The sequence below is a fragment of the Melospiza melodia genome, chromosome 14 (genome assembly GCF_035770615.1).
Source record: "Melospiza melodia melodia isolate bMelMel2 chromosome 14, bMelMel2.pri, whole genome shotgun sequence".
NCBI classification, from domain to species: domain Eukaryota; kingdom Metazoa; phylum Chordata; class Aves; order Passeriformes; family Passerellidae; genus Melospiza; species Melospiza melodia.
Genome location: NC_086207.1, coordinates 16,820,811 through 16,845,737, shown reverse-complemented (window position 1 = coordinate 16,845,737; position 24,927 = coordinate 16,820,811). Strand labels below are relative to the sequence as shown.

General features: G+C 41.2%; 1 protein-coding gene across 8 annotated transcripts in view; it reads left to right on the top strand.

Moving 5' to 3' along the window:
- EBF1 (EBF transcription factor 1) overlaps positions 1–24,927 on the top strand; it is a 265,262-nt gene that overhangs the window by 180,281 nt on the left and 60,054 nt on the right. For 4 of the 8 annotated variants that reach the window (XM_063168936.1, XM_063168934.1, XM_063168940.1 and 1 more), the window contains exons 9-10: positions 16,786–16,916; positions 24,569–24,695. In XM_063168936.1, coding sequence (XP_063025006.1) covers positions 16,786–16,916; positions 24,569–24,695 — 258 coding nt within the window. Of the gene's footprint in view, positions 1–16,782; positions 16,917–24,568; positions 24,696–24,927 lie in introns of all 8 variants that reach the window. The other 4 variants (XM_063168935.1, XM_063168933.1, XM_063168939.1 and 1 more) reach the window with 1 other exon arrangement.

Genomic DNA, 24,927 nt, shown 5'->3' with positions numbered 1-24,927 from the left:
TTATTTCTTTTTTCTTTTTCTTCCTCCTCCATGGGAGAGCACTGAAGAATTAGGTGATGGTGAGGTTTGCTGATGATTTGGTTCTGAGTCAGCTCAACAGCAGCAGCAGATGAAAGATGCAGGGTAGAAACAGAAACAAATTATTAGATGTGATATCAGAGTTTGCAGGTGGAAGTGGAGATAACCACGATTTCCAAAGCAACGTCCTGCTGGTATTTTAATATGAAATATGCATAAATCTCTGTGTGTTTATATCTAAAACAAGTCATTATGTAGTGAAACCATTAGTACTGGTTGCCTTAAACTGGGAAGGATAGTGCAAAGCTGGGTGATTTGATCACTTCATTGTGGTACCTGAGACAGCCAAGCTTTTACAACGTTGTTTTAGCTCATGGCAGCAATGAGTGACTCCAACCGTTTGTCTGCAGGTGCAAAACCTCCTACAAGAAATAAAAAGCAGTAGTGGCTGTGCCTCAGCTGCACATGACAGCCAGATCCTCTTGTCAGCAGTGGGGCATTTAAAGAGTTTTTCTTGCCAATCCTGCCCATCCTGGGCCGTTTAAGAGCTCACAGTTACTGCACAATCTAAGATTTTCCACTGAGTCCTCAGATTTGAAAGCAAAACTGATTGCTAGGCTGTGCCTTAGTGAATCAGGTATTTTCTGTTTGGATTATTAAAAAGAGGAAAAAAAATCCCTCACCTTATAAATGACTTTGAGACGATAATATTTAAAATAAAACTTTGAAACTGACTGCCCTTAGGTCTCATTTCTAGTCTCCCTGTAACAGAATTGTTGAGGACAGACATTGAATACTGTGAATTCTGTTGCACATGGTGGATGATTCCTGAAAGATGCTCAGAAATCTGACTCTGTGACCTTCTTCCTGTGCCCTAAGTGGCTCTGGCCCAACTCTAATCACTAAATTTTGGGCATTGTGTAGAGTTGTGAAGAGGATGACCTGATCAGCTCCATTTTAACCATTTTATCCCTCAGTTTCTTGCTGGTGCCTATCTCTGTGCTAGTTGATGAAATTGTTACTCCAAGACAGAACACTGACTGAAGCAAAAATTTTAACAATTTGAGATGGGTTAAGCTTCAAAACTTGATATATTTTACCCTTAGTTGGTATAGGTTCATGTTGTGCATCAGAGTTAGGGACTATTGCATTAAAAAACTGGCCAGGTTTAAACAAAGAAATGCTAAAGTTTGACTTGCTTCATCCATGGGTGGAAGCACCTGTTATAGTTTAGTGCTGAGCTTAAGAATGTTTTTGTGATTATATGAAAAATATAAACACACAAGGTTTTTCTGCATCATATCATTCTATATAGAGAAATGCAGTGGGCTTGATTTATTATTTAGAAGGGAAATATTGAAAAAAAATATTAGGATTCTACCACTCTACTTGAGGGGATCTTGTATGTTATTCTGAGTTATGTCTGCTTTCTAATTTATTTTCTATGAGGGAAGAATACCTTGGGTTGTTGGACATCTCTATGCATACACAGGGGAAAAAATGTGACTTTCAGAGCATTGCGCAACATGGATAGTAATAACAGTAAGTGAGCCTTGATATACTGAAGGATTGCAAAACTTCAAGCTGGAAATAATTTTCTTTATTTTTGCCAAGTTGTCTTTTTCATATCGGTTCCTTCATAAATGCAGTGACTCATAAATTCAGGCAATTTTTAACATAATGGCTTGTTATGTGTTCTTGGAGCTTGACCTCACTGAGTGTATAATATTAACCTTTTCACTGCCCTGTGGACTTATTCTGTTCCACAAAATGAGGGAATGGTTGGGGCTGGGAGGGACTCTAGAGACCATCCAGTCCAACCCCCTGCTAAATCATGTTTGCCTGGAGCAGGTTGCACAGGATCCCATCCAGTCAGGTTTTGAACATCTCCAGGGACGGAGACTCCACAACCTCTCTGGGCAGCCTGGTCCGGTGCTCTGTTACCCCCAAAACAAAGTTTTTTCTCATAATCAGATGGAATTTCTAATTCAAGTGAGAGCGCCAGGGATGGATTAGTTCAGAATGTGAACTTGGGTGGAGTGGGAGCGTCTGTCCCTCCGAAGAGACAAAACATGGCCAGAGAATTAAGATGCTTTACTTGAGAGAATTGGTAGATAAAGGCTCATGATGATCTTAACAAGATTTTAACTCTGGGAGGCAGTGAGGTAAGCTTCCAGTACTGTATCAAGTTCTCTGTTGTAAATGTTGAGTAAGGACTTGGTATTTTCCCAAAAAATGTATGGCAGGTCAGGGGGAGGTTAAGGTTTGAGTAATTCCTCACATGGTTGAGGCTGAGGTTCTCTGATGGGTGCTAGGATCAGAGATGTCAGGCTGGATGATCAAAATGGTCTTTTTAGGAGTGAAATGTTGAATTTACATCAGATCAGCAAAACATGGCAGAGCTAGGATTTGTGCAGCTCAAATTTAGGCAACCAAAACTGCGTTAACAGTTAAATTGTGCCCCACTGAATTTTGCTGATGGTTTTTTTTTTAATCTTCACCAGAGCAGAGTCGCTGTTTGCAGGCCCAGATCCTTTATTCCTCCTTGGATATTACTGAGAATTGCACAAGAACTGGGTGGGTGGGTAGGTGGGGCTGCCCTTCTCACAGCCAGTCACGCCAAACAAAAAGCAGAAAATCTTTTGTTTCTATTTGTCTGGGTCATAAATCATAAATCATAAATCATCCATTATGGAGAGGTACTCAAAAGATTGGAATAACTGGCTGCAATAATTCCAATCTTTCAAAATTTATTTTTAGTTTGAGGCTAAATGAAAACAAGATTTAAACAATGAAAATGGATTTTTAATGGCTAGTTTAGGCAAGGAGATGCGAGAATTTCGGTTCTGCCATCAGAGTGTAGCTATTGCATGAACTGGTGTTTGAGTTTGTGGGGTTTTTTTTTGGTTTTTAAACATTACTGTATAACGTATTTGTGTTAACATTTCTGCAGGAGACTTAGGAGATACCATTTGAGGTGTTCTACTCATTAGTGAAAGGATTGCTGTTACATAATGTCCATGGAAATATCTTCTGAAAAGCCAAACCAATTGCCACAGTTAGAAAGGATTTTCCCCTGACAGTCACTTATCAGAGATTTAGGGTCACATTTAATTGAGAAGAGAAAATTGGGAATGGGAAACACCTCAATTTTACAAAGACAAGATGGAAGGTTTGGTTAGGTGAAAATTTTCCACAAAACTGTCATTTAGAATATTCAGTTTAGAAAACTTCAATAATAATAAACTCATCTTGTCACTGAACTGAGAGAGGATTGTAGTGAGCATTCAAGTCTCTGTCTGCCAAGCGTTTCCCCAGAAAAATGAGTATTTGACAAGGCTCCTCCACATGCAAGGAAATGCGTTAATACCATAAAGCAGGACACTGATGCAGAAAATGCAGCCCACCAGGGTGGGATGCTTGGAGTTGTTATTCTAATCTGGTTTGCTACTTGAAAGTTATTAATGTTTAGTAGCAAAGAATAAAAAATAAGCTACTAATAATTAATATTGGAATGAAGAAAGGCTTTGTGTTTGGCCCAAATCCAGATTACAAGATTTTTTGGGAGTGCATGGCATTGCAAAAAGTGTGCTTTCATTAAAGCCAGTAGTACAACTTCATAAAGTGGTTTTTAAAATCCTAGCCCAAACTGTTTGCTGAGCATAACCAGAAAGCTTTGTGTGTCACAATTGGTCCTTTCTGCTTTCCACCTTCATTCCATGAATTTATAGTTCTCTTTGTGACAAAACAAATCCTTAGCGTGAAAGTGACTGTAATATAAGCAGTGCTGGTTTATGACCTCACTGAGCAAAGTGAATAGGCTTAGGAAGTTTATTAAAAAGATCAAGAATAAAGTTTTATGAAAAACTTATCTGAAATTTAGAAGTTTAGGATTATTTCACAAAAGTAATTCAAACATTTGATGTGTAAGTTAATGGTACAATGGCCACAGTGAAATGCTTAAAGAGATACCGCCCTTCATGATGTGAATATTTGGGATTTTCTAAACTTCTGATCCATTTTTTGTGAGACAAATGGCCATCCAAGGGTATAGGTATCCCAAAAGAATTTTTCTGGGGGAATTCTTGGACCTAAAGCCAAACTCATGAAGCACCAAGGTGCCTAAAGCTTCAGGTAGCTGCTTAGTGGGATTCTTACAACTCTGGCTACAGAATTTCTATCTGTCTGTGAGGTACTTTGAAAATTCCATTAGCTACTTACTGGAACCACTGGATTGGTGGATGCTTCCAAAAATCTGGTCTTGGGTGCTACAGGAACCTGTGTGCTGTTTGCTGTACTGCCCTTGAAGTGCCTGTTAGCACTGGGAGCATAAGGAAGTTCAGAATTAATTATGTTTGGTTAATACCATATCATTATGGTTTTGTAGCAGCTTTCTCAGAGGTTGAGTATCTATCCCATGAAAAAGCAAAGTGCTTTTCCCACAGAAGTCCCTCCTGAGTTATGAAATGGCAGCAGAGTGCTGGATCTCTCCCTGCTGCTGGAGGCTGAACAGACAGCTCGTGTTGCTGTTCCCTGAAAACCTGGGCTTGCATATGGAATTCATAGGTTTGGTGTTACCTGATCCATGCCCAGAGGGAAGGCCAGCACTTGGAGCAAATTCTGCCTGACCACAGCACTGCTCATCTTTCCAGCCACAGCATTAGTGCATGGGTTGGGGTTTGAGGTCGCAGCACTTTCCTGCAGGACGTTCAGGTGAAAGCATGGCTCAACTCCCTGGGCTGTTTGAGGAGAAAAAGAGGGGGTGAAAGAAATATTTCTGATGATGTTTGGCTCTCTGAGACACTGAAAGGTAAAGCTACTGTCATTAGGAGCCCTTTGGGGAAAATTACTCTTTTCCTGGGATTGCGACCCTGAAGGTGACAGTGAGTGCTGCCTCCTCCTTCAGCCCTGAGCCTGAGCAGAGGTGCCTGCAGGAAAGCCCAGAGTCAGGTGCCTGCTCAATATCAGCTGCCAAACATTTTTTATGAGGTTGCTTCTGTCTGCTCCCTACCTATGCTATCGTCTTACCGAGATCCCTTGGTACTTTCCTGAGCCAGCACGGAACTCCCTGGGTCTCCAGGCTTGCAGAGGTGTCTTCCCATTTCTGCTTATTGTATAGAGGAAAGAGGATCCTAATTCAGGCAGGCTGACTCACCCAGCCAGAGCTGGAATCTGACGTTTGACAGGCTGCAATGCCTGAGGTAGGTGGTCTGAATGCAGCCCTAAATAAATAAATAAAAACCTAGCATGACTTTATCAGAGACATTGAAAGAACAACTTCTCTAAGCATTTGTAGGCTCGAGTCCAAAGTATTCACTCAGATTTTCAGCGTGCTGGTTTTATGTGGTGTCATTGCTGGACAAATACAGTGAACTATAAATATAATTTTATGCTTATGTTTTTGCAAGTAAAGCCTAAATGGCTGGGAGGGGGTGCCTGACCCTGCACTTGGAGCAGCACAAAGAACAGAGGAAGGAACAGTCTGAGAGACACAGCACAGCAGAGACAAGGGGGTCTCAGTCTGTGCAATGCAGTCGAGGCTGCTGCTTGAAATTCAGTGCAGGTTATGTTTCCTCCATCTCTGTCCCACTGCCATCACAAACAGGGGCTGAGGATTATATTGCATTGCTGAATCTAATAACAATAATAAAAATATTATTATTACTATTATTAATTAAATAATAATAATAGTAATAATAATAATAACAATAAATTTGCATATCCACTCTTTCCATCCTAGATATTCATTAGTTTTCTGAGTATTTCTGGCCAGAACAGAAATTTAGCTAAACCCTCTGATCACTGGGATGCTTTTCCTGCAGAAAAGTCAGATTCCCTACCTTTCCCCTTGGCCCAGGGCCTGAAAACCTGAGGCCATGCATCAGACCTTGGTCCCTCCATTGGCAGTTCTATGAAACCTGTCAGAGACAGCCCGAGCACAATTTTTGCACATGATGAATATGGATCTTTGCTGCATCTGGCAGGCTGCAACAATGAATGCAGGAGACTGTCGTTAATAGATAATAAAAGCAGAAAGAAACATTAATGGGAATAAGCTTTGCTTTTGCTGGGACTGATTATTACTTTTCTGTTCTTGGGCTGTGACTAGATCGAGCTGCAAAGAGCAGCTACCAGTGCTGAGTGCACGCATGTGTTTTGTTGCTGGCTGTTTTTTAATCTGAAATATTTAACCATGACATCTTCAAAGTGCGACTGTGTCATACATCCTCATACACTAATAGATTTCAAAGATGAAGAGCTTTGCTGCTTTATGTTTAGTCATGCCTTCGTCTATAAATTTATGGCAGTATTATGGTTTAATGAATTGAACAAGTCCCAGAACAACAACAAAAACGCTCTTTTGTTTGAATTTAGATATAGCGCGCTTTGTTCTTCAAACAAGTAATAAAACCAATATGTTTCTTTAGTGGTAAACTTTGGGGTAACTTCATCTCACATTACTAATGAAGCACTTGGGGAGCTGTGTGTGCACATGTACACATGTGTGTGTGTGTGGTAAACGGGTGCTTTCAGTCGTGGTGTTGGCCCTAGGCTGAGCATTCGTATTCCGATAGCGATAGGCAAAGCTCCCAGAACAGATGGAGCAGAGTTCAGCACAAAGGTTTAATCCTATCAGGATGATTCCTGTATGGCCATCTGGATAATCCGGTGCACAAATTCAGTGCCTGTTAAAAGTACAACGTAGGCCAAGATTAGCGTCACAGATTTTCCACTAGACTTGTTCATATTTGACTTCATGATTCTCAGACTCCAGAAATTGCATTAGAGAGCCTGTGATTTGTGAGAGAAATCAGATGAGGAATAAGAACTCTTAGGGTACTTGAATTTCCCTTGAAGAAACTGGATTGCAGGCACTCCCTGTCCCTGGCAGAACTGCTTTGTGTTTCTGCACGGGTTGTTCTTGTTTCTGAAAGACGATTACTGTGAGCTCTCTGTTGTGGGCAGACTTTCTCAGTTCTGTTGAACAAAGAGATCCCAGCTGAAAATTATATTAGTTGGATCTTGTTGTTTTCAGGAAAATAAATTCTTTGTTTCCTGTAGAATCCATCTCAGGTGAATTTCTGTAGAATCCATCTCAGGTGAATTTCTGATTGTTGTGCTGTGTAATGTAGTTGGGGGGGATTAATTTGAGGGATGTGGGGTTCTGTTTTTTTCTTTGAGATAGTGAAAGATGTAATAAAAATGTAATTGATACTAGTATTTAGTTTGGCAGTGAGAATTTAGATTTAGATTGAATTCTATGTTTCACCTAGAATAGTTTCTGTGTATCACTAAGTGAACCTTGCCAGTGTGGCCATAATGTACCAGTGGGTGTTGGAGCATCAAGGCTCAGCCTGTTGTGCTCTGGATGCTGAGCCTGTTGCACCTTACAGGATTTTGTCTAGTCCTGTGCTGTGACTCTAGGGAGATCTACTATGAAAGATTTACTGCTTTATTAAGGTACAGATGGAAAATGAAAACGAGGAAACAGGACCAGGGTTGGTGGTAAAACAAACTAGGAATTTTGAAATTGTACCCACCTGCCCTTCTGTTGAGTTGAGGTTTAGCAACGCAGTAAAGCAGAGGGTTAACATTTAGCAAATGTAAAATTCTTTGCTGGATCATGAAGAACCAGTCAGTTAAATTAAGTATGCTTTGGAGTATCAGAACTATGCAGAAGTATTTGTTTTGACAAACTTTTAGGGCTGATTTATAGTATTCATTTTGGGCTTCCATTTGCAATGTTGCCTCCATCCTCTCCCAGAAATTGCATCAGTACAACTATTTTTAAACTTCAGTGCACTTAAGCAGATGCAGTCTCCTTTCTGGACATGCCTATTGTTTTTAAAGTAGTCATAGTGACTTAACTGGGCTCCATAACTTCATAAGGGAAGTTGATGGTGGAAAGGCATTGAAATTGCAGTGGGAAAGGCAGATACCATTTTTTTTTCACTGTTTAATTAAAAAAATTTTGGAGCTCATACTCAGATACAGCAATCCCATCCATGTGTCACAGCTCAGTCCCCTGCATGGTATTTATTGCCTTTGGCTTTCACACAATGTTCATGTTCCTCTGCAAGTGGCACCATGGGGTGGAGGAAAGGCTGAAGGAATAGAGGTGCATTAATCTGGGGGCTTGTGGTAAAACATTTATCTCACTTGGGGGTCAAAATATGTTTGTGCATCCCTGGGGGAGCAGAGCAGTCACTGCTTTGGTGTTGAGGTCTGAGCAAACCCATCCCCTGTTGTGCAGCTGGAGGTGATGCCAAGATTTGAAAGGCCCTGTGCAATATTCTCGGATGTCTGGTTTTCCTCCTGACCCAGTCTGTGCATCCCTGAGCACCTGAGCTGCTCAAGAGCACAGGGAGTGCTGAAGCTGAGGGGCAGGCACTAGTTTAGCAATGCTTGGCCAAAGCCACATGCAGCAGTTTCCTCATGGCTGACTCAAATTGAAAGTCCTGCAATTCTGGGGCAAAAATGATGAATGCAAAAATTTGAGCTTAAAGCCAGCCCAAAATTTCCTAGGAATAAAAAAATCAGAGCAGCATATCAAAAAAATTGACAATAAATTAGGCTTCTTGAAATATATACATTTAGAGAGAGTGAAGATATATTTCTCAAGAAGAGGAAAACATGTATTGTTTATATACATAAATGTTTAGGTTGAACTATCTATTTAATTTAACATAATTTTAAGTGGGTTTGTAACATTGCATTTTTCTTGGGGAATTTATTATTTGCCAAACAGACATGACAGACCTTTCTTTGGAGGTCAAGTTTTACTGACTTGCAGGGAGATACTAAGGACTCTGACTGTTTTATTAATTTTTGGAAAGCAGGAGGTAGCTCCTAAAGTAAAACAAAAAAAATAACCCAAATAAGCAAAGAAACTCCCAGAACTTCCTCTGTGATGTGAAAGGGTTTAAGAGAATGAATGAAAATACATTTCTTGCAATCATACAGAGATAACTAAATTATCATTTTATGGAAATGTTGTAAGTAAAATACAGAGCAGATTTTTTTTGTAACAGGTCTCTCATTATTCTGGATTGCCTCCTTTTTCCATGCAGTCATTTTTCAGGCACTGATCAACAACTGAGAGCTTTGGAAATCATTAAGGAAAGAGAAACACAGAGGACTCCATGAAATGTAACTTTGCTAGCTGAGGCATCAGCAAGGATAAAAGAGAAACACTGGCTTAAGTATTGATTGTAGGTGGAATATTATCCCAGGTAATTTACATTTTCATTTCCCATTAATGGGAGCCGTGCATCCAAAACGTTCAGCAGAAAATCACAGCCAAGACCTTTAATTTCACTACTGGAAACCAGAAAAAATGCAACCTTCCATCCCTTCCTTTCCCTTCCCCCAACCTGGAGGGATTGCACGGCGCGTGTATTTTTGGTTCAGTGATTTCACCCAGTGCAGATGTCATGAAGGACCGGGAGGAGGTTGCCATTTTTGGCAGGGTGCTGTAATCTTTAAGGCTTGCATATGCTAAAACCCCCAAATATCGAGGAGCTGGGCATCACATCCTCGTGCCTGTGTCGCACAAAGCTGCAGGAGTTATCTGCTCCAGGGGGAAACCTCTGCTGCCCTGTTTCCTGCACAGCAGCTGCTCATTGTCAGCAGAGAATGGGACACGGAGCCGGCTCGAGACGCAAGAGGAAGGCAGGAAGATCATCACTTCACCCAGATAAGCAGCAAACACATTGTTTAGCTTAAGAGTGAAGATTTAATGCTCCAGTTAAATACATAAAAGCTCTGCCACATTCCCTCTCCCTGAAGTGTCCTTTGGGCTGGTCCTGAGGACTTTTCCCCATCCATGCTGGTTTCATAATCTTCAGTTGCTTTCAGCTGCCTGTGCTGGATGCCAGCCCCAGCAATGCCCCACACACCAGCCTGGAATGGCACCACTGCCTGGGCAGACAGAATTTTTAGGGTTCAGGCTTTCAGCATGCTCAGAGTAGTCAGCAGCCTGACAATTCCCACTTTTCAGGAAAGAGGATATTATTAGGGCAAAACAAAACCACCCAAATCCCAAACAATTGCCCTCCCTACTCCACAAAACAGCCTGTTCAACCCCTCAAAAATATTTGGTTTATTCTTTTAAATTGGACAAAATTTCCCAGAATTAGTGCTGAGTCCTGAGGCCAAGGTGTTGGTGTTGCTGTGTTGGCTGTGCTGCTGGTCCTTGTGTGAGGCTGGATGTGCCCTGCCCTGCACAGGGAGGTCCACAAGTGATCCAAGGCTGTTGTGAAATGGGAGCCCCAGTTCTGTATCCACTGCCCAGCTCTTGGGAGCTTTTCACAGGACCCAACTATCTTAAAAAATAGAGTTCCTTATCCTGCAACTTCTTCAGTAGGGTTTTTAAGCACTTGAGTGCTTTGTTGAATCACAACTTCCATAAGTTATGGTTTTGAGTGCTTAAAACTGATTTGTGTTGATATTCTGAAAAGTCAGTCGTTTGGTGAAAGCATTTAACGGGTTGCAGGATCAGACCCATAAACTGTGGGTTAATCTGTGGCTCATTTATTTATTTAGCCTGGAATTAGGTTTTACCCAAGGAAAAAAAAAAAGGAAAATTAAATTAAATTCCAGATATTTTCAGTACTTCCTCTAAGATGAGACATAAATTCCCTGTTCCTCTTAATTCCCAGTTTTAACTGCCTTTATGCAACTCTCCTTGCGTGTCACAATACTCTTAGAGAGAAGAAAAATAAAAGCATGTGCTCTATCATTTAAACTCCTGTTGTGATGCAGCAACTGTTGTCAGAGCCTCATCTATGGAATAATAGAGGATGAAACCACACTTCACGATAAAAACTGCAGGCAAGGTCATTCTTACAGTCACCAGCACAAACTGGATATTAATCATAGAGCAAATACATTTCAGAAGCTAAATAGGAGCAGTCCCAGAGCCCTGCTGATAGCTGTGCATCCCACTAATTCACCTCAGTGAACATTTACCTCTAAGCTCAATTAACCCTTATTCCAAGGCCACCCATAAACTTTGTGGTAAATATGTTTTTTCCCCTCCGGCCTCTGTTTTCTATCAGTGGAACAGATCATTTCTGTTGGAGGATAAAAAGCTATCTCTGTTTAGAAATGCAGGTCCCTAATTAAGAGTATGAAACGTCCAGTGTGTGTTTGTGAGGGGCTGGCGTTGGTAGATTATTGATTCTGTAAATTCAGATGCTCCTGAGGCTGTCTGTTATTTCTTCTGTCATCAGGTGCTGTTTGAGGCAGGTAGAAATGCTCAGGAGGCAGGTGGGTGGTGGTGGGGGAGAGGTATTTCCTCCTGAAATTGCCTGCACACAAAGTTGGTTGTTAAATGTGTACAAGAAGCTAAGAGGAGATGTTGTTGCTGTTGTTTAGTTATTATTATTGTTATTAGTATTATTATTGTTATTAGTATTATTAGTATTGTTATTATTCTCCCTGCCAAGCATTGTTCAGAGGCAAATTGGAAATGTGGTAATTAGGCCCTGACTGGTAGTGTAGTACTTGTGTCCTGAGCCAAAGTTCAACGCCCTGAAATGAAATTTAAACCAATTAATCTGTTAGATTTTTATCGCTTGTCCGTGTTTTCTCAGCAATTCCCTCAGCACGTGGCCTTTGATCAACTCTCATACAAAAGCTAAAATGTGTGCCTGCTGCTAGCAAGATGGGGCTGACATTAACATGGCACTCATAAAACAATCAGAGCAGTGAAGCCCTCAAACAGACAGGGCAGAGTAATATTTAATAAAAGCGCACACATAATCTTCAGAATTAGCATTTTGTGCCTTGCAGTACCTTTGGGAGAAGAGCTTTTATTTGTGGAGTGATCATTATTATAACAAAGAAGAGCTACCTAATAATTTCCACTTTAACTCTGCAATATGCCACGAGCGTTTCTGAACCATTATGCTAAACTGTGGCGGGGTAATCATTTTATTGTCACAGTTTGAGGGAAGAAAAATCCCTGTGTATCAGTAGCTGGGAAGTGTGGGAACACAGGAACACACTGCAGCACACAACAAAAAACTTTTCCTTTTTTTGCTCCCCATGTGCTGGAGTGGGTACCTGCCATCCTTTGTATGGTGGGTGATAAGATTTTAACAATGTATACATTGAGAAAAATGAAGATTTCATAAGAACATTGTTTTCCTTGGAGCCACTAAGGTTTTTGCTCATAAATCCTAAATGTTTCTTGATAGAGCCCTTAGTTTTGAAGCCAGTGGTAGATTCCCAATGGCCTCAGTAAGTCTGGGAGGGCAGAACAGAATTTCCTCTGCCACCTCTGTCTGTGAGCCTGGCCCTTGGGAGCAGCACGGTGGGATTGTCACAGGTGGGCTCTGACTTGGCCTGGTGTTGTGCAAAGAAGGAGAGCAGCTCACTGAGGCTCCCAACCCTTAGGCCGTTTCAGCAGGAGGAGGATGTGGCCACATCACCTTCAGTGAGGAGCTGCAGGTCCTGCTGCAGCTGGAGGGGGATGTTTGGTTTTCCCTCAGCCCAGCTCTTCTGAGAAAACACAATGAATGTGACTCACACCAAAGAGTCTGAAAATCCTGTCTGATAGCTGGGCTGCCAAACTCTTTGGTTCTTGTTGTAGTTGGCTTCCAGCTGTTCATTCAACAACAACAAGAGAAAAGTTCATATATGTAGGAATGAGCAATTATTCTTTCTTTTTTTTTTTTTTTTGTTATAATTCTTCCCTGGACCTAAAATCTGTTCATGTTATCAATCATGTACACTTCACTGCCTTGATTAGGACTGGTCTAAAGCCCTTCACTGTATTTTTTTATCAGTGAAGCTTCAGACTTGGCCTAAAAACTCTTTTTCTACAGAAAAAGTTAAATTTTATGTAACCTTTTTTTCTATTTGTTTTAAAAACACCGTTTGAGAAATTATGCTTTGGGGTTACAGAAGGGCATGAGAAGTGATAATATTTTGAAACAAAACATTTTGTTTTTCTTGGAGGTATTGAAAAATGTTATAGTTAATTCTAGGTAGAGATTCTGGAACACGGCATTCTGAAAAAAAAAAGAAAGGAAAAGTCTGTATTTTGGTTTATCTTCTGACCAAAACAAAATGTAGAAAAATCAAGACCTCCAGTGAAAAGATTATTCTGCCTAGCTCTGTTTTCCTAGGGTTGCACAGAAGTAAACACCTTCCAGACAGTGCTTTGAAAGTTGCCAAGTGATTAAGAGCAGAAGTATGAAGAGCTGAGGGCCTGAGCTGGCCAGACATTTGTACCAGGGGCAGAAATAGAGCTGAGGTCATTGCCTTGCCCCCTCCCAGTGTTACCTGTGGTGATGCTGCCAATGGGACTCAATTCCATCCTCCTTGGTGCTCCAAGCAAAGGGCCTGGGAAGGACAAAGTTTTAGACAGACCAGTGTCCTGAATGACACTGGTTATTGCAAATATGTCATTGTATAAACATGGTTTGTGCCCTCAAAAACAGGTAGCAGTCTGGATGCCTCCCTCAGCACGTCTTCCTTGGGATGCAGCCCTTCAGAGCCACTTCCCTGGCTGGGCAGCAACTCCTGCAACCCTTCCAAATAAAAATAAGAGAGTTTGTGTGGGGAAAGCTGGGGAGTCCCTCTGGTTTTTGTGACATGGGAAATAATGAAATATTTTGGGAAAGCACAGTGCTCTTGCTCCATCTCAGGCTGGGCCTGCAAAGGGCACCATCCTGCCCTGGGGACTAAACCACCAAGTCCCGACTTTTTATCCTCAGAGATGTCCTGGGCTATTGCCAGCAGGTTTGATGAGGCACTGATTCAGCATAATTTTTACATATTTAAATAAAGTGCCATGTGCTGTTGGTCACAGTGGCTTTCCAGGTGAGAGGTGTCCCACTCACAGCCCCAGCTCAGCACAGAGCCCTGAGTGTCTGCCTCAGTCCCCCTGGCTCCCATGGATGGCACTCGACATGTGTTTGATATGAAGCAAATAGATTTATAAAATATTACAATCAAATACATGAGGCATCACAGACAGGGCAGCAACTTGAATCTCTGAGTGCAACACAGGAAACACAAAGAACATCACAACATAAACAGCAATAACTTTTTTTGTGGGGTCCTGTAACTGCACAAGAGTATCTTGCATTCACTTTAAAGATTACTTAAATCTATAATTTTCAATTGTAGAGTCATTTATGTTGGAAAAAACCTCTAAGATTGAGTCCAACTGTAAACCCAGCACTGCCAAGCCCACCACTGAACCATGTCCCCAAGTGCCACATCTACATGGCTTTTAAATACCTCCAGGGATGGTGACTTCCCTGGGCAGCCTCTTCCAGTGCTTGACAACCCTTTCAGCAAAGCCTGCATATGTTTTCTGTTAATGGCTTATGGTCTCAAATAGTTTGTATTCACTGGTATTTAGGAAAAAAAATGTTGCTTGTAGTCTTTAAGAAAAGTAGCTCATTCTCTGACACATGGGAAACTGATTATCTCTGGGTTTTATTGTGGGGGGTATGTGTCCACAATCAACTGGGAATACTGGAAAGGGTGTAATTTGGGAGTGACTTTAATTTTTATTTATGAAAAAGTTTGATTCTGTGAAAGGGTTAGATGGAATTTTGAAAAGCTGCTTTCACTGTAAATCTGTTGCTGTGAGCTTGGCTGAAGGAAAAGCATTTGCTTTTGGACATCTCAGTGGTTTTTATGCACAGTTTTATGCAAGTAATTTGAATCCAAATTAAACATATTGAAGTTACTTCTGTGCGCGCGCTACGTTTTCGTGACGGTAATGTCAGGATGTTTCTTTTGTTAGCTCATGTAAAAGTTAATGGCTGTACTCTGCCAAGTTTGGAGTAGGGTAATGATTTTTTTTGCTGCCTGTTTGTGTTTTTCCCTGGAGCTGGCATCCCCATCAGCTTAAGTAGTGGAAAAGTTTGTTCTGACACTTGCAACCTTTTGTAGGTAGGGCTGGGGTCGGTTTGCTCCCCATCTGTGCCTGCCACCATCAGTGGTGTGAGGCTGGGGCAGCGCTCACAGAAACACTGCTCAGGGTGACTCAACTGCTCCTTTTCCAGCTCTCTCCTCTTCCCAGCTCCCCACCCACCCTCCCTGCCCAGGGGCTGGGGGGAAGGAGCTTCCCAGCAGCCACACTGGCTCTCGCAATCAGCTCCAACCAACCAGAACTTCACTGGGGAATCATCAAGATGCACTGGGTCTCTTTAGCACTTTATGTCTGGAGCATTTTGAGTTAGGCTTCTGTGAATGAATTAATTTCCTGTCTGTACAATTAGAAGAATTTAGGACAGGGGCTGTGCCTCATTAAGTAACTCACTACATTGCCAGGCTGAGTAACTCATGAGGGTAAGGGTTTTATGCTGGATGGTGCTAACACACAGTGGTTTTAATATCCCCATCTTCCTACTAAGTCCTTACCTGAGGAAGTGCCTGAGTTCTCTTCCTTGAGTACATCATCAAATAATCAAAGTTACAAACCAAATTAACAGCTCAATCAGCCTTTCCATCAAGTAGCAATTCACAGCCAAATGGCACCAACCCTAAATTTGGGCAGTGGCACCCATTCCTGAATTTGCAGTGCAGCCTCTTCCCTCTGGCATCATATCCACAGGAAAGAATCATTCTTTCCAGCACTGAGGTTGGCTGGTGGAGTTATGCTGCTCCTTGAACCTGTTTTCCATGAGTAATGAAATTGTTGAGGTACCTGCTTTACTCAAAATGTTATCTAATATTACCAATGCCATACTCTCATCTCATGCAAGGAAAAGTTGGTGGCATCTTGGGTGAAGTTGCTTCTTTCCATCAACCTGTGTGACCACCCTGAGGCTCCACAGCATTGCAGAGGAGCAGGAGTGGAGTTACCCAGGGCTTTCTACCTATTTTTACAGTAATGTTATTTCTCTTGCTTCAGCACTGTTAAGTTCCAAGTTGCCCCTGTGCTGCAGAGGAGGAGAATCAATATGTGAATGTTTATAATGCCCCAGCCCACCAGTATTTGAGCTGCTTCTGCCTAAAAAGTCTCAAACCAGAAGCTCTTAGCCCAAGATCTAAGCAGCACTTGAGTTTTCAACATCCTCTCAGAGGCTCTGAGTAGACACAATGCCAAGAAAGTGGCTGTGAGATTCCATGGATATGGCAAAATATGTTGCACACACATTTTGTTTATCCTGTAGATGCAATACAACTGGAATGACTGGATGGCAGCTGTGGCTTTTGGTTATGGGGTGTTGGTTTTTTTTTTGTAGTAGTCAAAGCATTAATCAGGGCAGCATGGTTTAATACTGAACAACCTGGATCTGATTGCAGAACAGTTAGAGAAATGCTGAGGGTTACACCCTTTTTTATTTTGCCAATATTTTCCATAATATTTATGGGAGTTTCCTTGGTGAGTTTGGGTTCTGATGGATAATAAAGCAAGCTTACTGGAGATTGTTTTATTAACTTAGGTCTTGTGCATTTCATATACAATAAAAAAAAAAGGACGTGTCCTGATTTCCAATTGGTCTCTGCCCATCATGCTGTGATTTTTTTGCTAATGTAGAATTTTAAAAAAAATCTTTTTTTCAATGCAGATAATAAAACCAAACAGAAATTAATTAAGGAAAAAAAAATGCTTCCAAAGATAGAATTTGAGGTCATGCATATGTACTACAAAGAATGTGATTGCTGAAATCTTTATGTTAGTAAGGGGGGGAAATGAGAGCTCCTTTTATTTTATTTTTCTCACGTCTTCCATCATTAAAATCCAGTTCTAACAGCAGAATACTTCTCTTTTTCATGTGTGTTGAAAAGCAGCTACACCATGTATCAAAGCCATCAGTCCAAGTGAAGGATGGACTACAGGAGGTGCCACTGTCATCATCATAGGAGACAATTTCTTTGATGGGTTACAGGTCATATTCGGCACCATGCTGGTTTGGAGTGAGGTAGGTGTTGTCTCATAGCTAATGTCTCACAGCTTTGTCTCCTTGTAGCCAGCCTGTCCTTTCTCTGGGCCACATCCTAAATCAGCAACAAATGTCGACACACGAATCCTTGCCTTGCTCTGTTTTATGAAAATAATTAGTCAAATTTACCTGTGGCAGGAACCCATTATAGCCAGGGGGATTTGCATCTTCTTGTGCTGGCACAGAATTTAGCTCAGTGGGTTTTATTCCATGGAAAGGGGAGGATAAAGGCCTGTGTGAATAATTCTGTGTTTAGCACTGCAATAGCTAAGGACCCACAGGAAACATTTAGGTGATCCCACTTTCCACGGAAGCTGGCTGCTGGTAGCTGCAGCTCAGTGAGGTGGAGATTGCAGAATTCAGCACCTCTGAACAGCATATCCCTAAAGCCTGGATACTTGCTGTAAATATCATTTTCATAGCAGCAAACAAATGCACCATGTTGTATCCACAGCGGACTCCTCATACCTAGCAAGGGCCCCTGTAGTTTCACAGGAACCCTTTCCTTGTTTCTTATCCCTTTTTTTTTTTGCTGTTGTTATTCCTCCCAGCTCCTTAAATCCTGTCTTTTCTCAGGACATAATTAATGGTGGAGCCTGACATTCCCCAAAAATCTGTGGAAAGTTAAAACCCAGGCAGGTTTTAACCCCAATGGCCATGGCCAGGGCTGTAGAAACCATGGCAGAGTTCCCCCACTGGCACAGGGAGACAGCTCCGAGGAAAGGTTTATATTTTGAACTTAGGGCTTTCCAAAAGCATTTTTGAGGTTTAATAAGAAATTTTAATTTTCATTATTTTAATACTGAAAAAAACCCCCAGCCTCCCTAAGATATCTATGCAACACTTCCCAATGGTGAGAGGGTTTTCTGATGCTTTACCTTACATCCTGTAAATCTTAAATCAACACCACAGCCTAATTTATATCCAGCACATTCCCCCTACTGATTCCATGGCACATATGGCAGCATTTTTTCCATGTGAAGAGTATTCTCTAATGTCCTTCACTATTCTCTCTCTCTCTCTCTCTCATCCTTCCACTTGAGGACAAGTGTGGATGAAAGGGCATTCCAGAAAAGGAGAGATGGTAAATGAGCCCTATTCTGAAGCCCTTATGTGATCATGAAAGTGCCCCCTGGGCCCAGTGTAAGCATTTTGTGTGTTACTATTGAAGCCATTATGGCTGCAGACGTTTAGCAGGGAAAGGTGAAGGGGCTGGGAGGAAACTGCTCCGATTCTGGTGCTGCAGAATTGGATCTTTCATTATAAATCTTGATTCTATTTATTAGTGGAAGCCATTAATTGTCAATTTCTAATCTCAGGAGACTGAGTGCTGGTCAAAACATTGTTGCTGATGTTTGCAAGGCCTTGTCATGGAATTAATAATGTTAGGGGAGGTCCGGACTGAAGCCAGTCTGTTGTCTGGGAATGCTGCAATGGGCTGCAACTCTTTCACTGCCTCCCTCTTACAGAACTGCTTCTCATTTCATAACCAATGAGAGCAGTCAAAAATCATATAGGAGAAAAGAACATTCTTTCTAAAAGAAGCAGACAAACACGGTAAACAAGTGCAGAAATGCATGAGCTGAGTGATCCCTAAATAATAGTGATCTATAAATAATTCAAGTTACACATACAAGCCACCTATGAAGTACAAAATAAGTTCTTTCATTTGCCTTCCCATTTCTAAAAATGTCTAAGGAATTTTCAGTACCCAAGAAGAACATTTTTGTTTTACTTTAATAGAGTATAAGATTGAACTGTCAAACCTCTGAATCTGAGTCCATTACAAAACTGGAGCAGGCTCATCCTGAGTTGCCAGTAAGGCCCAGTTATAAGCAAACTCAGCCAGGTTATTTTGTCATTGAATTCTGGACAAATTTTAAAGTTCATCCTGCTGTTTCATGGATCCAAACAAAACATAATTTTAACTGGGCTTCAGAAAATCCCAAACAAAACCAGATAGGCAGAGACTAAAGAAAAAGAATGAGTCTTGCAGAGCATTTTCATGTGGATTTTTCCAGCTTCAGTTTCAGCTATAATTGCAGGTGGTTTGGGCGATGAAGTCTAATATTGAAATTAAGCATCATTTTGCTGCAGACTTTGCATGGGACCTTGGGCAAATCGTATAATCTACTTAAAGTTCAATTCCCTTTCTCTAAAACAGTAATAAGATTAGTCACCTTCTTTGGAGAGGTGCTGTGAAGGTAATTATCATAAAGGTCCTATATTACTCAGACTTTATTATAGGAAAATCCATGTAAATACCTGAGCTGCATGGATATTTAAAATATAAATCTTACCCTAATTCAGAAGTAAAGTTAAGAGTCAAAAAACCCCAAACAACTCCCTTTTAAGAGTGAATTTGTTGCTGTCAAGCAGCATGTTATAAATAATTTGAAATGTAAATAATATATTTTTAATTTATTTTACATGTATTCAAGTTTTGTAATTGAAATATTTATATGCTTGAAATGGAGTTGACTGTGTTAAAAAAGGAGTTTTAAAATGGTTTCTGAAACACATATTTATTATTTAAACATATATTTTAGCTGTAAACACTCTAACATAATTGCAACCTTTCTCAGCCAGGGAGAACTAAATAAAAACTTAATTTGTCACATTAATTTTGAGCACAAATGCAGATACCCTAAGCCAGTAGGTTCAATTAATCCTTACCTCCCATATTACTTTAGAAAAATGACTTTAAAAGCCCTTGGTATTTTTAGAATACAGCAGAATGGGCTGTCTAATGCCTTTTTCTTTCCAAGGGACTTTGGTAACCGCCAAGCAAACAGCACTGCTCTATCGTGTGCACATGCTGGGTGTGCTCAGAGCCTCCCAGCAAACATTCTGTGTGCCAGACAGGCTCTGCTGCCTGTCTGTGCCGTGCACACTCACACAGAGCTGGAACTGGGGGGCTTCACCAGCTTCTGGGTCCCTGCGTGGTCACAGATATTCCAAATCGGCCCTGCTGATAAGAACCCTTCTTGTTTCTCTCTCCCGTTGGGGTGCTCAGACTCTGAGAGTCAACTTGCAGGGCAAATACATGATTGTGAAGACAAAATTAGTTTCTTATAAATATTCCACAATATTTGCTTAAAATGAACTATTTCTTCAAACATTTTCCTGCCAAGAACATTCCTGCAGCTGTACAGAGTCAGCTGGAAACAACTTCTTTTTCTTTTATATTAAGAAAAGATGAAGCACTGAAACATCTTTTTTTTTTTTTTTTTTTTTTTTTTTTTTTTTTTTTTTACCTTTGTACAGCACAAAAACAGAGGATGATTTTTTTGGTTTGGTGGCTTTTTTGTGTATATATATATATTTTTTTTTTTTACTGCTGCTGAATCAAATTCTGTGACACAGTTTGTTATTTTGCTTTTTATGTTTGTTATTGATTTTGGAAGTCTCTGGCTTTGAGTGCTTATTTTGGAGCTCTGACTCATTTTTAAAAAATGAGTAGGCACCCTCTCTTTGCAAACCAAGGCTTATTAAGCAGCATCTGGATGCCCAGAATTGAGGCATGCAAAGTCATTGGTTGTGTTTTAAAATATAGGTACCCTAAGGGTTCTGTTCTCATTGAAAGCTGTCATTACCTTCAGTTGGTGGGATTTTTCTTCATTCCTGTTCTAATGGTCCTCTTCACACAGAGTCAAAGTCAAATTTATGACTGATTGTCACCATTTCCCTAACCACAAACCAGAGCTCAAGCATGCAAAAATAAACTAGTGACTCAGATTAATGACATCTCCTTATAAAATGTCACTTTTAAAAAAAGAAAGTAACCTGGCACTCTGAAGAGTGTGAAATGATGCTGTATCACACAAGAATGCCTAGAATATATTTGCAAACCACAGAAAGAGGCTTGTTGTACACACTCAGCCCAAATGTGTTTTGGATTTTGAAGGCCAGGCACCACCCGCCATTCAAAAGATCCCTAGCTCAGGTTTTAGTGCAACCCCACTGTATTTCCCAGCTGACATGTAAGAATTTATACCAAACAGCAAATGCAGTTGCTAAGTATCAGGCCAAATCACTTGAAAATCCCTGGGGAGAAAGGTCCAGTTACTAATTTTATGTCCAGCTCAGTTTCTCAATTTGTTAAATGCTGGAATGGAGGAGGAAGATGGATCTGGGAATTTTGTCTGCTGGGTTCATGTCCAAATCACAGGTTAAAGCCTTGCTCAAGATTTATATTTAAAAAATAAATTCAGAAAGGGGCATAACTCAAATTTAGGGATTCTTGGTTCTTGGCATGTTGTTCTTTTGGAGTCTGTTCATCCACCAAGAGTTGCCAGCTGAGGTGAGGGTTCACAACTGGCCCTGCTGGGTCACACAGGGAGCTCATCTGCCTCAGGGTCTTGTGGTTGTCATTGGACAAGGGCAGATGCCTAAAAACAACAGGGTGAACATGTCATGATGCTTCCCCAAAGCTCTTTACCAGTCTCCCCCTCTTTGGGGCTCAGAGGCATCCAGAAGTGGTGTCTTTACTTTTAATATCCCTGGGTGTAATAGCTCACCTCTTCCAGAGGCTTTGCATGTAAATATGAGGCAGACTGTGCCCTGAAGAAGGAACAGGCTATGTCAGTGTGAAAGGACAAAAGGTGGAGTAGGTTCCCCACATCAGGCCCCAAGCTGACAGAAAAGCATCCCATAATTCTGGAGTTATGGAAGGCAGGGGCAGATCTGCTTTTGCTGTGGATGGGCTTGGACTGCCCAGAGATGTACAGCACCAATTGGGTCACCTGGATTGCAAACCAGAGTCAGGACAATTTGGAGAGCTGCTCCCAGTCCATAGCAGATCCTGGCAGAGCTGTGGAACCAGAATCTGAGACCCAAGGTGGGAGGTTTTGATGTGCAAGGGAACATTTTTTGTCCCTTAAAGCCAATCTCCTGCTCTGACAGCAATCTAGGGAACTCCTGGTGTGTAACCAAGCTGCCCAGAGTTCCTTCTGTGTGCAGGAGACCTGAGGGCTGACCCAGAACAAAGGCCCAGCACCAAATCCCTGACAGTGGTCAATGACAGATGTCATGGAGAAAAAGCAAAAGGAAAAGGAACATGTATTCTCCTGGTATACCTCCCAAGCTTTAGTTGTAGGGAAAAGAGGAATAAAATACATCCTGAGTGTCCTAAATGATAGGACTTCAGACATAATGTTCACCCTTTGGGAATGTGTGGGCGACATTATTGTATATTTGTGGTTTTAAACACAGTTAAACTTATTTACTTCAGAGCACAAAGGAAAACCAAATTGTTTGTGGAGAACAAACCAGGAAACTTGCTTAACTCTCCCCAGCTCTCTGTAACAATGGACCATAAATAGGTCAGACGTTTCTTGGGAACCAGGGAAGATGAGTATTGGAAAATGCCACAAATTATGTTTAAAGAACATTAAAGTGGTGACAGACCAGTAAATGCTGGGAAATTCAAAGATACAACCAGAAGCTGCATGTATAGCTCATGCCAGAATGGGGGTGAGGGATGCAAGGCTCATGCTGGTGTAGTAAGATGAGCGTGTTAACCTTTACTACTAAAATCCTTGGCTGTTTTTACAAATATTTTTTCCCAAAAATGCCAAAATTTTTTTCTCATCTTGCCAGTCCATCCAGTTAACCAGAACCACTCGAGGATGGGATTTATCTCAGTTATGTTTGGCTGCTTACAGTTGAGCAAATGGTCTAAGCTTGTCATGTTGGTTCAGTGGGGAAGGGTCAGAGCTTCCAGGGGATGGCTCATCCCAATGTGAGAGGTGTCTGAAGCACTAGAAATCAATTGCTGCTTGGCACTGCCTTCTGCCTCTGCTGGCTTTTTAGGGCATGGAGAGAATTGGCCTGGACTTTTAAGCTTTGGTCAGCTCAACTGCAAGGCAACTCAGTTTAAGTAAAAGCATTCCATAGAAGTTTGGGGTTTGGTTTTAGTTTTTGTTTAAATTTTTAGGTTTTTTCCCAAATTGGTAGAGTGAGCAATTTAGAAAAAAAGGCAGGTTTCTTTTAAAAAGTAAGTGAGTTTCTAAACCACACGATTCCAAAGCAGAGCCTGCAAACATACTTTTGGAGCTCCCAAACAAGAAGACATCAACCCCTACATGATAATTTCTAAAATGACATGTGGCTTCTGACTTCTGTGGATCTGAATAACTTTTGGAGCATTTGATGCTGGTAGTTTTGGTTTTAACGTTCAACTTGATTTAATATTAATTTTCTTATTTTAAATATGGAGAGCTCCCTACTGTGTGTGCCATTTCCCTCTGTAGCACAGATGGCTCTCAGACAGATATTGCTCTCCTTCTGTGCTCTTTTTTAGTCCCATGCCCTAAACAAAGAACTGGATCAAAGTCTGGGGTTTTTTTGGTAGGGCCTTACTACAGTGCTGAAACATTTGGTTCCTAGTAAAAATAACAACAAAATAAGCTTTTTATTAAAAAAAATCTATTTAAATTTATTCCTTAATCCAGGACATGATTTGACCAAGAGTATAGAGCATTTAACTGCATGGGGTGCTCACACTTTGCTCATAACCTGTCAAGCCAGGTTATGGTCTTGGTTTTATTTGCCTCTCTGGAGGGGCATTAATGTGCAGAGAAGGATTATCCATGTGCCAGAGCTGTATCTTGGTTGTTGGACACAATTCTGTCATCTTTTCTCTAGACCTCTTTTTACTTTTTTTTTCTAAGGGAGCACAATGAGTGAGAAGAGGACATTTTGGTGATGGGGAAGACAATGCTGTCGCTTCTGAGAGCAGCAGAGATTTGAGTTAACCTTGCTATGAATTAGTGAACTCCTAGATAGCTCTGCTACTCATTTGAGGGACCACATTTTAAATCCAGCCCAGAATCCTGAAAAACCAAAAATAGTCTAGAGCCTGGAAAGTGCAGCACTGACCCAGCCCAACTTTTTGTGCCAAGAGCATCAGAATCCCCTGCCCCAATAAAAAGAAAGTCAAGGTTGTTTATTGATTTCTGGGTAAATCCATGCCTGAAGAAGCCCTCTCAGAAGTGTGTCAGTCATTGCAGTGAAGGCAGACTGGAAGTGATGGTTAGATGGTTTTCTTTGGTACATCATTTTTGAGTGCTCTCATAATTTTGAAGGAAAGATCCAGCATCCTTTGGAAGCCAAGATTTGCATTTATACAGGAATCAGTTACACCTTCACAAAATGCACAGAAAATTAAAACAGTAGCACAGGGTGCTCTGCCAGTGCACAGATGTCAGCTGGGGACTGGAGTATTTAAAACCTTGGACTTGTGCTGTGCCATGTTCACACATGTAATCATGTGTCATTTATGGATCTGATTTGTTGGACACTGTCATGACCTCAGAATTCATCTGAGCAAATGTGGGTGTCCTGCTGCTGTAGGCTGCAGTTATCGCATTACACCAGGGCTGATGCTTGCACTAGGAAGCAAGTGCCTGCCATGTATGAAAACAGGAAAAATGCTGTTACAAGAATGCCTGTAAATATTGTGGTCACTGCCTTTTGTGTGGGTTACATCAAGATTGTGTTCAAACACTGACAGGTTAATTACATGTTTCAAGCTTATTTACTGAGATCTGAAAGTGTTATTAAAGAAGTGTTCAGCATCTAACAGTGCTTGTTTTCTCTTTCTTCTCCCTCCCCAATGTTTTCTCTAGCTGATTACTCCACATGCCATCCGTGTACAGACGCCTCCCCGACACATCCCAGGGGTTGTAGAAGTCACATTGTCCTACAAGTCTAAGCAGTTTTGCAAGGGAACGCCTGGAAGATTCATTTACACAGGTATGGATGCTTTAAATGTAAGGGGGAAAAATAGGGCAGGCAATATATCACCCTTGCTAGGGCTTCTGCTCTTGTCATTAAAAGCTGTGCTGTGTTATTTTGGCTGAGACATCACTGAAGGTACCAGTTGAGGTTGGAGTCAGAGCTGGGGGGCTGTAGGGATGAATCTGAAAGCACACCAGTGTGGGATTTTTGTTTGCTTGTTTGTCCTCACAATAGGACATCTCTTTAC